General features: G+C 41.1%; 1 protein-coding gene across 49 annotated transcripts in view; it reads right to left on the bottom strand.

Annotated features, from left to right (window-relative positions):
* Nucleotides 1-748: 748 nt before the first annotated feature.
* CELF4 (CUGBP Elav-like family member 4) overlaps nt 749-14,536 on the bottom strand; it is a 681,334-nt gene continuing 667,546 nt past the window's right edge. For all 49 annotated transcript variants that reach the window (XM_074165676.1, XM_074165699.1, XM_074165675.1 and 46 more), the window contains one exon: nt 749-876. In XM_074165676.1, the coding sequence (XP_074021777.1) occupies nt 749-876 (128 nt within the window). The remainder of the gene's footprint in view (nt 877-14,536) is intronic.

The raw sequence follows: 14,536 nt of genomic DNA, 5'->3' as shown, positions 1-14,536 counted from the left end.
GTACATGAGTCTAACAGTGAGACCTTTGTTCAGATTTGTCTAGGTCCTCACTCAAGCAAAGCTTCCTTGGCTTTGGTTGGGTTTTATCTACACACTGAAGTTAACAGTAACCGAGCAAGAAGTGAGTCCTTCTATTCATTTCTTGGGCTTGGGAAGAAAGAAATTAGGGGTTATTTAGTTGTCAGGGAGACATATTTACATAAAGTTATTATGCTGTGATGAAACTGGATACAGACTATACCACATGAAGAATGAAGAATGCTTTGAAACATTTGCAACACAGAGCTATTGAGACAGACACTGTCCCAGTCCAGTCATCTGGGATTAAACTGCAGCCCGGTCCCATCTCTTAATTGCAGATTTTCTTCAGCCACCAGAAATGCTCTCTTTAGCTGAGCAAGGGGAATCAGGACAGCTGCTGGCTCTCCTCTAGTGACCAGGAAGACTTTCTAGAGATGCAGGATGCCCCTGGGGTGGGGAACTTGGCTCATCCCTCATTAAGCATCCTTCCACCTCTTTTTCTAAAGAGACGCACACACAAACGGTTCCTGGTTTATGTGTGGGTGCGTATCTGTTCAATGTGGCTCTAGCCAGAGACCTAAGTGAAAAAGGCAGAAGCTAGAGAGTTGCAGAGCTGAATCTTTTCGAGGGTCTACAAGACAAAGAGAGGCTACAACCACAACTGACACCCTCTTCCCCATGCAGTTACCTGTGCTAGTGCTTTGTATCCAGTGGTTCCCATAACTCCTTAGTAAGGACGATTAGCATCCTTTGGCCTCTTCAGCTGCACCTTCAGCCTCTTCATGCCAATCTGGAAGCCATTCATAGCTTGGATAGCAGCTTGGGCACTGGCAGGATTGTCAAAACTCACAAAACCTGTCAAAACATGAGGCAAGGCAGGGGGTTTAATGGCAAGGAAGGGGGCCAAGGCACATACATGCAACGACCACTGAGAATGAACATGGGGAAGAGGGTGAGGGCGCTGGAAGGGAGGGAGTAAGCAGGTAGGAGGGTGGGCAGGTAGGCAGGAGAGTGAGGAGAGGATGGTTGCCAATGGGGGACGAAGGGTAGGAGGGGTTGCTACAGATCAGCGTCCCAGGACGCAATGCCTGGTCTGAGTGCCAGTTTGGACACAAGACTATGTGAAGCACAGGGATCCAAATGCTGGTGCCACAGCATCAGCACACACAAGATTTGGGTCCTTTGAGCTGGGTCTCAGCAGATGTGATGCATGGTCTCAAGGCACCCTGTCTTGCTCCTTGTGTGTCTGTCATGACTTGGGTAAATCTCTAGACCTTCCTTCACTCACCAGCATAAACTTTCCTTTGCCTTCCAATATTAACGATGAAGGGAACCTGATATACCTATTGCTACCTCCTTATTATGGAAATATAAGTAAAATGTGAATTTAATAAGTTCTCCATTATGGTATTCATTGGCATGAATAGTTTGATTGTTGGCCACTTAAGCCATATGAGGAGCTTTATTAACTAGCAATTACTGCAGACTTTCTGTTGACTCTGCAGTTAAGATGAACACTAGTGCTTTCCTAACATCGTTTCAATGAGTAGTTTCCTACCATGCCAGCAAATCATCCAATCAGCCATGGAGCACATCCAGCAGTAGAAACACCCATAGTGACTGAATATTGTATTTACAGGCCACCTGAAATGACATTCTTTGCCTCAATGGAAGACTTGTTCTCTGGGGATCAGAAGAGCCAAGATAGGTCAGAACCACACAGGATGCAATGCATCTAATCATTCAGCTTTGGGAAGGGTTTTTGGTGTGGCTTTATTCCCCTCCCCCGCCCCCCCCCCCCCCCCTTTTTTTTTTCCTATGTTAGCTCCAGTAAAAGGCCTCACTTTCCTAGACTGTGTATGACTTTAGTGGGAGTGACCATGGTGTCTGAGATATTAGTGAGGCAGGGGGCCATCACATTGTATAAGAATTGCCTCTGCTACCTTTGCCAGAAATGTCCCTGTGAGCCAACATTTCTGAGCACAAATCCTAGGTAAGACTAGCCTGGGCCAGCCTGCACTCCAGACAAAGCCATCTGTCTTCTCACCCCTGCAAAGCTCTGGCAGCACAAATCAACCCTAGGAACCCAGTCTCTCTCAACAGACAGGATGAAATGAAGAGACAGTTTGAGAGCCCTTCAAAAAGCTAATGCTGAACGTTTGCTGCCAGGTATACACCTGCTCCAGACAACAGCACCAGGCATGGCTCACAGCCTTGGGCTGCGCTGTGAATGCATTCAGCAGCACCTCCTCCCTGGTCTAGTTCCTCCTTGAAAAAAAGTCTCACAGGTGACAGAGGGTGGCTCGTACTTGAAAAAGACATGCACACACATGCACATATATGCAAGCTCACCTTCTCACTCTTGCATTAAAACTGTACTCCCTGCCTTTGGCTAATAAGTTTACAAGAGGTGATAAAACCTATGGTCTTAGCCTCAAAGTGAGACAACAGGTTAACTGAGTATGGCAGATATGTTTTTAAGAGGGAGGCCCATGAAATAAACAGGCATCCATCTTCGGCCTCCTTTCTTCAAGCCAAGGTTCCAAGTAACTGGCTGTCCATGCAGTTTTCCTGCCAACCGCCTGGATGGAGAGGGACCAACACTGCAGCTCTGAAGACGTGAGCAAAAGTGTTGCTCAAGCCTCACAGCAGTCATCAATCTGTAGACAGAAAACTGGAGAGTTATGTATGGTGAGTAATGAGCTGGGGTATTATTCCATGGCAATGGATCTGCTTTTGCAATCACTTATTAGCCAGTAAACACCTGGTAATGTTCCCAGTTTACATTTGACTAGTTGAATAATCTATCAGTCAACAAGGTCCTATGATTTGCTCTCAGCAAAGAAAAAACCTAAACACCTCCTGATTTCCTCTGGGCTGATTCACTCTTTAAATACTGCTGGAAGCTCCCTTGGAAATGTGTTACTTGAGCTTCAACTTGAAATTTGCTGCCTAGCTACCTCACATCTTTGATTATAGGGTGTAGTGAAAGCCAGTTCTTCTAAAAATCACCTCTGAACTGCTAATATTCCTGTCCAAGACACATCAGCTACATCTGTAACAGTAAAATAAAACTGTGCCAGGGAAGTTCAGAGAAACTGGAAACCAATCATCTGTACCACTGGATTTTTAGAAAAGTCCTTGACATAGTTTTGGCTTGTGCCTAACTCCAAACAATTCCTGGACAAAGTCTGAGTATTAGCACAGAACAGAGACTGCTTTCAGTAGTTAGCTTGGATGTGGTCATGATATTCTGGAAAGTAAGAGAATTTAATAGTTTGGGTGTGGGACATTCTGTGCCAGCTGGCCCCAGTGCTAGAGGAAAGTGCCAGGCATGTTTACTTTACTAATATATATGCAGGTACCAAATATCAAAGCTGACTTGGATGCAGCTGGGTGATTGCTTATATCATGTCTTTAGAGAGCCTAGCTTGTCTGTAAACTTTGACTTCTACTCTTACAACTGGTCTTGTTGCAGTGTACCTCCTACTGACTAAACATGCACATCCAGAGTGTGTCTACAGTGGATCCATTTGTGAGCAAATCACCTTGGGATTCTAAAATAACCAGTGGAGGTCTCGCCAATATAGTCAGTGGAGTGTTAGGACAAAATTTCTCTCTGTTTTCCAGGACTTTCCTAGGTGTCCTTAAAAGCATTAAGTCCCACTGGCTGTGTAGCAGGGAACAGTTCTGACTGCAATGAAGGCAGGTGCCTAGCTTAAATCAAGGTACCTCTGTTGTGGGATTTACCTGGTTCCACAGTTGGGACTGACATCTCAAGGTAAGGTGTTGCTAACTGGCTAGTGCCTGAGTGAGTAACTCCATAAAATGATGTTAATTGCCGAATCAAACTCCTAATTCATGCAAACCCCACCAGACCTGCTGCCCAGTGTGATGGAAATCTACTATTTTTCTGCTTTTTCCAAAAGTAGACCTTTAGTTGGGTGATAAGTCCTGGTGCTGGGATGCTCATACAGTTGTACCTCTGCAAGAACCTTGTCTTCAGATAAGCTCACAAGGCTACACTAGTTTTTATGATCACTTTGCTTTTGAGATGGAATTCTAAGGCCATTTCCTCATTCTGTGTAAAGCTGTAAATAATACAGCATTTTAACAAATGGGACTAATAAGAGATATCAGAAGTGCATTTGCTCACTATATTTCATTTAGACCAGATAATGAAGCTGGGAGTTGTACTCTGTTGCTGTTAGTATTAGTTGCCTACAGATTTTGACCAGATTTGGGTTGTTTATTTTTTTTCTCCTTAGTTGTCCAGATATACACTGCTGTAATATAGAAGTCTCCACTGGCTAGCAACTGAGGGTGGAGGGGCTGGAGTGGGCAGGCTGGGGAGAGAGAAGGAAGAGGGCAAATGCCAATAATTGTTCATTTTCCTTGTGGGCACATCCTTGGGACAGAGCAGCTAATTCCTCTAGCTTCATTTGACTGTTTTAGTTCCAGGGGGCTTGATACACTCAGAAGTTGTTGGTGCATTCGGCTCTCCCCCTTCCTGTTATTTATGTGGCGTTGCATTTCATATTGTTGAGGGTTTTTGGATAGGCTCCAAAAGAAGAAAAGCTATGGCTTATCCTGAGACTTGAGATGTCACAGTGATAAAGGATAGGCAGACGGACAAACTGTGTTAACAAGGTCATACTCCTTTCTCTTTTCAGGTCAAGTGCTTACTGGTAGATTGCATGACTTTTTGGTTGGTTTTGTTTTTTTTGTTTGGGTTTTTTTGTCTTTTGTTTTTGTTTTGGTTTGGTTTGGTTTTTTTGGTTGGGTTTTTTTGGTTTTTTTTTTTTTTTTGTTGTTGTTCTTATGTGTGCTATTGGCAGTTAACCATCTTTGTTTCTCCACATCAATGTCAGCAGCATTAATGGTGCTATGCCAGGCTTAAACATGTATGACTAGGAACAGAACGTATATACTGGAAAATAGCTTAAATACTTGCTTTCTGAATGGCTTTAATGTTTGAGCCCATGACTATAGGGCTCAAAGCATGATGATGTACTACAGTTGCTCAAGAAGCTCTCTGTGTTTTGAACACCTGCATTGTCATCTACTCTCTTGAAGGACAAAAGAGAAAGGGAGAGGTTAAAAAGCTTGAAGCTGTTTCGGTGCATCAGTTAATTAATAATCAGAGAAATATATGTTCTGGTCTGAAGATGGCTGGTAGGAGGACAGGATTTTGTGATAAATCTATTTTATGGGGGGGATGTTGGATTTTTTCTTTTTTTTTTCCTTTTTTTTTTTTTTTTCTCCCCCAAGGATTATGTAAAAAGGCTGTTCTAATAAATGATTTATCAAAGCAACAAAGAAAGAAGAAATCTGCTAGGACTGCAGCTCAGGGCATCTAATCTTCCTAATACTGCATAGCATCTTCCAGGAAGCTACTGATATTGGAGTCCATGTCTTCTCCTGACCTCCTGTTTTCCTGCGTGACTGTGTAAATGATTAGCCGGCAGAAACTGGGGGAGCATCTTGGAGGGTGCTTTGGTTTCTCTCCATTTCTTCCACAGGAAGTCTTGGTAATGGGGCATGCTGAGGGAGCTTCATGCTCTTCTTATGATGCCAGCGTGATGACCAAAGGCTTTGTGTAACTGATATTACTCAAGGGCTGGTTTTCTATTTTAATCAGCTGAGATGAGATGATAGAGAAGGGAACTAGCAATCTATCTCAGAGTGAATTTGAAACTGTTTTGCAACTGTAAATTTTTCATTCACAGTAAGTAGTGTCTCTGCATTGCCATGAATTAGTTTGTGCACTAAGTGCAGTCCTGAATGAGCACATCATTAGGTTCCCATGAATCCCTAATTGGTCTTTCTGAGTTTTCTGTTGCTCTTTGCATGCTGCAAGGAGAATTAGCGGTTAATGTGCAAAACAGCCTTTTGATGATCTGCTACCAGGTTGGAATAACATGTTGCCTCTCTTCAGCAGAAGCTTTTCTCTGGATGGAACCCAGCACTTAGTAATACAATGAGCATCCCCCAAAACAGAAGTCAAGTGAATGACAGGTCTGGAAGCAAACTTTGGATCCAGACTCCTGAGCTGGGGGCAGATGGTTCTACAGCAGGTCCACTCATGTAACTAATCTGGTCTCAGGTAATGGGAAGGAAAAGAGGAACCTCAAAGCAACAAATATTTAACTTGTCTTAAAACTAAAAAGAGTTATTGAGCTATGTTCCAGATGCTTGTTGCTCAAAACTGCCACCTCAGAGATGCTTGGCTTTCTTAGTCTAGAGATACATTTTTCTGATTCTGGCTGTCAGTGTATTTGTCTGACTGCCATGGGGAAACTTTCTTGGCACTTCTTGTTCCTCGAGTTATGAAAGTCACTAGCTAAGGAGAGGATCTCATTCTTCTGAACTTTTCCCTCTTGTCATTCAACCTAACTTCATCTCACTGGAGGGAAATGAGAATAATAGGAGAGGAAGGATCTGCCTCTCGGGTTGTGGAAGGCAAATTCCCATGCAGTGAAAGAGAAGAAATGTGCATGTGGAGAAGTCCACGCCCCTTGCTTCCCTTGCGTCCAAAGTGCTGCTACCTAGGACATAAGAGGGGGCCTTGGCCAGACTACTAAGACGGACAAAACTGCAGAAGGCACTGGCAATTGGTTAGAACAGTGGCCCCACTCCTTTCCTTCCCCCAAGCATTTGTGTTAGTAATTAAGGGATTAGTCATTAATATAATTGGTTATTGATATAACTGTCCCTTTAGTGCATGGCTTCCCTGCTTTTGTTAGTAACTGGAGAAGGGTGAGATCTAGGAATCTCAGGGAAGCACTTTCTGCTGGGAAGGCAATGATAAGGAGTTCAAATCCCAGCAGTCTTCTCCTCTGCAGGAAGGGTGCTGGGGAGGAGCTCCCACCCTTCTCCCCACATTGCGACCTGACCACCTACACCTCAGCACTTCCCTGCTGCTTCAGTCCATTTAATTCCTAAGAATGCTTAGTTTCTCTTTCTCCCTGTTTATTAGTCTTATCAGAGAATAGAGATTTTCCTTTAATTGCCTTGCAAGATCTTTACCTTGCTGTGTTCTTTACACGATGTTCTAGCTGCTGTCTTGCGATTTTTTAGTGCTGTAAAGAATTTCAGGATACAATCTGTATGTAAGTAGCTCTATAATGTATGTGTGCGTTGGAAGGTATTGTACTGTAAGGTGATTTATGAGTGCTGGAATACTCAATAAAGGAGTATGTCTGAAGATCAAGGGCATAGCACTTCAGCTGTTTTCTGGTGTCTAAAAGGGTTGGATGACTTTTTGGAATATTTAACCTTTCACTGATGTTTAATCATGTCCGAATAAGATCCGTCTCTCCAGTTATCCATCCCATCCATCCGTCCATCCATCCATTTTGTAATGCATGAACAGTCAGTAACTGATGACTATGCTAAACAATTACTATTAAATATTTCACATCTGTGGGCTAAGATAATTAGTACCTCAGAATATTCAAAGAATTGGCTCAGAAATTTGCTGAACCATTAATGTTCATTTTAGAAATTTATGGAATATTAGAAAACCTTCAAAGTCTTCCAGAAAAAGGTAATCTATTATTAATTTTTAAGGATGTAAACTAGATGACCTGGTAAACTTAGTCAATCTTTCATAAGCCTAAGTAAAATTATGAAAATTTTGATATGAGATGATATGGCAAAGAATTAAAAGGTATACAATTAATGCCAATCATCATGGTTTCACGGAAAATAGCATCTATCAAATGAACCTGATTGCATGAAATTGCAAGTTTGATTAATACAGTAATTTTTCATAGAGTATACTTAAACTTTTCTAGAGTATTTGAGAGAGCCTTTATTTGTAGAAAATTAAAGTAGCCCATATCAAACTTCTTAAAAATTGGATAATAGATAGATCATCAAAAAAGGTGTAAATTGTGATTTACAATATTGAGAAGCTTCTAGTAGGCTCCTCCAGGACCATGCTGAAAGCTCAATGCTATTCACTTTCTCTAACATTACCCGGAAGACTTCTGAAGTAATTACTGGTAAAATTTGTCAATCATACAAAAATGGTGAAATGGTAAATAATGACAGAAGTAAGTCATGTTGGTCTGGGTCACTGTATAGGCTGGACTCTTTAAAGAGTGTGCATTTTAATCCAACCAAATGCAAAACTAACTATCCAGAGGAAAAAAGCAAGTGAGCCGCTCATAAAAAGGGGAAATCTTCACTAGGAAACAGTGCTTCTAAGAAGAACATGGATTTCATGCTAACAGCCACACAAATGTGCTCTTATAATTATGTTGAAATATTGAAAGTGCCAAGACACAGGACAGTCTGGAGATGAAGGCAGTCTCTGGAGAATATCCTCTAAAAGTAAGAAGGCAATGTCACCTCTGACTATGGCTCAGGAAAGACCCCTACTGGAATTCTGCATTTAGTTCTGGTGATTTTGCTACAAAAAAAAAAGTTTTAAGAATTATTCAGAAATACAAGAATAATTCTAAGTCTGAAAAAGTAATGAAAGTTGCCACACTTTACTGAAGAGAAGGTTGAACAGTCTTCTGACCATAGTCTGTAAATAATTTCTAATATAACGTGTTTTTGTAATATAAAAAAAAAAAGAAGAGCTTGATGATTTCTTCTGGTTGGAAGCAGACGTTTGACAAATTTAAAATGGAAATAAGACACTGAGTCTGCATTTTTTAAATAGTGAAGGTAATTAACTATTTTGGAACATCTTGTTTAGCAATAGGGGTGGAGCACCTTATCACATGAAATCTTGATGAGATTTTCTAAAAGGTATGCTATGACTCAAGCAGAAGGTTTGAACTTGTCACATGAGCTGTGGTATCTGGCATACGTTATTTCAGAATTCAGTCAAAAGGATCAGGATGGTCCCTTCTTATACTGCGTATCTGTCTATCTGCCTGTCCATTGTTCATTTCACATTTCAGATATTTAGAAAATCAGTTCTCGCCTACTAATCTGGCATGGACTGCAGTAACAGTCATGATAGAGGTGACAATTGATGTTAATGCCTTATAATAAATGGCCCCAAAGTGTGGGCTGTGGACCACTGAGACAGCTGACTGGTACTCGTTCTTCATCTTGCTTCCAGCTGAGAGAAACTGAACAGATGGGAAGGGGAGATTAAATGAAGAGTGAAAGTAGATGGCATGATTAACTTTCTCTAAAGGTCAGAACGCCCAGTGCAGAAGGTAGCTTGATACACATGAGCATCTTCCTTATGTCACCTTCCCATCTTCCTGTACGTGAAACCACTTCTATACATGGAGGCAATGTGAGCTGGAATGCACAGAGAAGTGGTCCCTGATACTGTGCATTGTCAGTTGGATGTTCTCCAGATACTCCCTCAAAGAAGCAGTATCTTTTCTGAAGATGGTTGAGGCCTGCAGATGCTGACCCTGAATATGGTGATCCACACCCAAAAGGAACTTTCTTCCTATGATTCTTCTCTTTCACAGTCTGTTTGGATAATTTTCCATACAGAAATTACTGTCATGGCTCACATTGAAAGCACAAGGTTAAGATTCAAGACTAGGCTAGGATTTGGACAGTTTAAATTACTACATAGTCAGATCTGAGGTTTTGAGTCATACATACATCTGGAACCTGATCAGGACCAACTTTTTCTAAAAAGAGAAAAACAATAAGCAAAAATCTGATATATAAAACCACAATAGATTTCTCATCCTAAGAATGGAGATTACTCTAAAAACTTCTTTTTTTCCTGTAAATAGAGCTTGTCTAAAGGATGAGCAACTATTTGTCTGATGCTGTGGACTGTGGTTCTACCCATTCTGCTAAGTAGGACTCAGGCTTCAGCCATTCTTTAGAGCCCATGAATCAAATATTGGAACAGTATATATGCATGTCTGCTGTGAATAAGAAGCATTGTGGTTCTTCTAGAAGAAGCATAATGTTCCAAGCTAGCTGATGATGATCTTCCTCACAGGGAACAAATTAGCTATTGAGGAATCACCCACAGAGATGTGAATGTTATTTGGTCTTTTTTTGAATGATGATTAGAACTGAAGCAATTTCCTAACTGCTTTCAGAAATGGAAGGAATTCTTCTTGACTTGTTTTCTGAGCCTTCCTTGTAAATGTTTGATGTCATGATGTATGAAGGTTTTTTGGGTAAAGCACACAGTTGGAAAAAGCTGATGCACTCTTGAGGAGACAAGTTCTCCTGCCAGTGTAAAACCAAAAGCAAAGAAGGAGCTTAGTATAGGCTTTACACAAGTTATGAGTGGGATCCAAGTAGGTGCTCAGCTAAGGACGCACTGAGTGTTCTGTTGAATCATGATGAAGGTTGTTCTCACATTGGAGTTGTACAATATAAACAAGATGAAAATAACTACTGAAGCTTCCACCAGCCATGTCACAATCCATTTCTTATCTTAATCTTAATTTCTTGGCTCCCATGTTCTTTCTTGGATCAATTTGTGTGTTCTTGATAAAGAACCCATGTATGAACACTGTAGCTACTCAAATCACCAGTCATCCTTCTTGGTCTTTAAGAGACAAGCATCATAAAACAAGACTATCATTTTGATAATATTTCATACTGGGGAAGTGAATTCCTTCCTGGGCTAATCAAGAAAAAAAAAGAAAAGGCAAACTGATCAGGAAGATGCACTGTGAATTGTACTAGTGACTACTGACTATATTTATCAGTTCCCTCATGTCCGAGGAAGTCTCTGAAATAGATCCATTCTTGGTGTGGCAATGTACAGAATCTCCCTACCTTGCTCCTGCTCATCACTACTTAATGGACAACTAACTGTCTCTCCTCTTTATGTCATTGCACACCTGATACCTCATTATAGGTGGGTTGGGGCAACCCAATAGATAGCTTCTCTTGTGGGACAGAGTGAAAGTTTCTGTTCAGAAGCCAGAATTAGTGATGAATAGTTTTTGGCCATGCTTTTCAAACCAGTAGTTTATTTTCTGTGGAGATCACTGTGTGAAAAACCAGCTAACAAAAGTAAAAGTGAAATCAACAGGAAAAATCTCTTCATACACAGTGAGTCATTTGGTAAAGAAAAAGAAAAGAGGAAATCTCTTTATATCTAGACCAGGAGACTGTGAACTGGCACTGAGCTGTGCTGGGTGAAAGGAAAGAGTTGTACAAATACATTTTAAGCTGGAAGATAACATACTGTTCCAGATCCAAACAGTGTTACATCCGTGGTCCTTTCAGTGTCAATGTAAGACCTCTGTGTTTTCAGCTATCCACAATGGACAGGGAAATGATCAGTTGGCTTCTTTTGTCATCAACATCAATGGGAATGAAACACCTTCATATTATAGCGTTGATACTGATAAATTCCTGTCAGTCTGCCAGCAGAGCATTCACCATTAATGAGCTTCAAAAGAGTATCCTGAATCCTGGAGATCTCTGTGAAGAGCCTTCTGTAGTCCCTCAGAAGAGTTAAATTCAGTCTATGGGACTTGAATCATACCATAGATTGACTAAAGTCAGATCTAATTCTGCCTAATTCTGCCCCTGCTCAATGGCCTGTCTGAACTTTTGACTGACCCTTGTGTGGGAGATGGGAAAATATGCTTGTATTTTAATTACTGAAATAAGGGCAGTAGAAACATTGCTGGAAAACCCATTGATGAAAATGCCTTTGATTAGAAAACCTGAGAAAGGCAGGATGGTTATTGATAGTTTAGGTAAGGATCTTAACTTGAAGGATGGGATAAAAATATGAGTTGCTCTTAAAAAAAGTAGCTCATGCATTGACTCCTCAAATCACGTAGCAAAAATTCTTCTCTCATAAGAATTTATAAAAGCCCAATAACACAATAATCCTTCTGGAGCCTGTTCAGCCATGTCAGGAGGTGCACAATGACCAGGGTAAATACTTTATAGTTTCTGGAAACTCTTCTAAAGAAGGATTTTAAAGGGTCATTAGAGAACTATCTTTATAACAATCATATAATTTCACCTTTAAATGTTTGGAACACAATCAGATTTATAGGTCATGTTGCCAAAAAGGGAGAAAATCTGAAGCCTGTGGAGTAGCCAAAGACAGCAGCTGCTCTTAGATGTTGTATGCACCTCTTCCCTTTTATAACTATAAACAAGTCTGGCTAAATATTAAGGGGACTGAAGCTCAGCTGGTGAAAGCAGCATACTGCCACTCTCAGTAGGTTTTCCATGGGTTACATCACTGAGGATCTCATTAGAGATGTGCCCTGGCCTGCAAGGAAGGCCAGCAGCATCCTGAGCTCTATTAAGAAGAGCACGGCTAGTCAATTAGGGAAGTGATTACCCTTCTCTACTCAGCACTCATTAGACCACACCTGGACATCTAGTTTTGAGCACCACCTCTGCCCGGCACGGGAAAGACAGTGACAAAGTGGAGTGAGTTCAGCATATGGCCATCAGGATGGACAAAGGCTGGAGCACTTGCCCTGTGAGAGCAAGAAGACGGAGTTTCTTCAGAGTGGTGCATGGTGGGAGAATGAGACACAAGGGGCATAAATTAAAGCAAAAGAGATCCAGACTGGATATAAGGAAAGGCTTTTTCATCTTGAAAGCCAGCAAGAATTGGAGCAGATTGCCCAAATTCAAACCACTTGTTCAGTGGTTTTCATTGTTTTTAATAATTTACAGACATATCAGCTATTGCAGAAGTATATCTATTACAAAAATATTATAATGTACATACCCCTACATACAGAACATATTACAGATCAAGACTGGAGAGAGTGGAGATGACGTTGAATTTGGTTGGAGATTTGAGATAGATGAAGCTAGGAATGGTTAAGAAAGTTGTACCTATTTTTATGGGGATCTGCACGTTGTAACCCTGATGACAACCTTTGAAGATGCTATTTGAAGATGTTAATCTCATTTGGGGATTTTTTTTGTTTTGGTTTGGTTTGCTTACTTGAAAAGGGAAGATATCACATGCACCATTACATTAAAACAATGATAAAGTTGCAAAATGAAGCACTCCAGTTAGAAATGCAAGAAATTATGTTCCCTATAAAATTTTAATTCTGTATTGTTTTGTATATGCATTAAGGCATTGCTTCTAACCACACATTTCTGTATTTTTCTTTCACATGGCATCCTTGTTTTAATTACTGTAGAGAATGAATAACATAACAGGGTGAGGAAAATGGCAATGTATCAGACTCATTATTGCAAGTGTTGGAATGTAGACAGTAAATAAGGCAGGAAAAGGATTGTTTTGTAGCTGTACAATCAAATGCTGCCTTGGAGAACTGGAATTGATCTCTATTTCTGCCATGACATCCCTGTTATGCTGGGTATATCATATATCACAAAATTCCTTTAATAAGATCTCCTAGGCTACTTTTTTACTAATAAATAAAACAGGGCGGGCTGTGAGTGCAAATGGTATGTCATGGTTTGTATCTATGTGGCTAAACACACCTCTGAAAAGAGGGTGGTCTTGTCTCTACTGCTGCCTAAGGACAGTCCCTGGCCCTTGTCACTGCTGAGCCATGCCCAGACGATGCCCAGCTGTGAGTTATTTGTCATGGCCCAAATAGAGCCCATGGCATACAATCGTTAAAAAGATATGGATGGTTATGCCACAGTGTTTGAGCTGACATGCAAGGCTTCTATAATTTGCCAGTGAAGACGAAGCCTTACTGTGTGTTCCTTTTTTTTGGTGCTTGGTACATGACCTGGTATTTCACTGGCAGAAAGGCTGGTGCCTGTTCCTGCATCTGAAGCGAACACAAACATTGCATGCCCTGCATTGTGCTAAAACTTTAGGAAAACAACCAAACAGACTGATCAGGCTCATGGCATCTTTGATTGGGCATCCAAGATTAATAAATAGTTTTTATTATCTTCCTATGCCTCATCATCCCCTTGGTGAAACGAGGACACCAGGAGCACTGTGAAAATGCCATTACTTAGCTCTGCGAAACTCTCAAATGCTCTGCTGGGAAGGGCCTTAGGAAAGCAGATGAGGAAATAATAATAAATTCATATTCATAGCAGGGTTTGAATATTGTGTGAGAAGGAAGGCCTGAGGCCAAGCACAGAGCTGTGAGGATCTATTGAACAGCTGCTCAGTAACTAGCTCGCTGACAGACTTCACAATGCCGAAGAGCAGTCCTGTGCAATGAATGAGACAAGATAGACTAGTATAAAGAAGCTGAAGATAGATATATGGGGGGACGGATGGATGATTGGATGGACTGATAGAGACTCATCCATTCTACAGCTCAATTTCACCTTGTATGAGAGAGATCTTGGGAAAACAAAAATAAAAACAGATGTAATGGGTAGCCAAAATGCTTTGGCGGGTCTGCATCCTCACAGGAGGGGGATCTGATAAGTCTGTGTACTGCAGATCGATCACCTTCAGTTCAGAAAAGGGCCTGCCAATTGAAGTGGTCATTATTTCTGACTTCTGAGTAGAAACTTCTGTCCTGAACGAAAATAGCACTAGAGACCCTCCTCTGGCATTTCTACACATGGGGATGTTTGCATTTGAAACTGTGGTAGCCTTGGATCACTTATAGGA

Source organism: Numenius arquata, chromosome Z (assembly GCF_964106895.1).
Source record: "Numenius arquata chromosome Z, bNumArq3.hap1.1, whole genome shotgun sequence".
Lineage (NCBI taxonomy): Eukaryota > Metazoa > Chordata > Aves > Charadriiformes > Scolopacidae > Numenius > Numenius arquata.
Note: the sequence above shows the minus strand (reverse complement) of the source record. Positions and strands in the feature narration are given on the sequence as shown.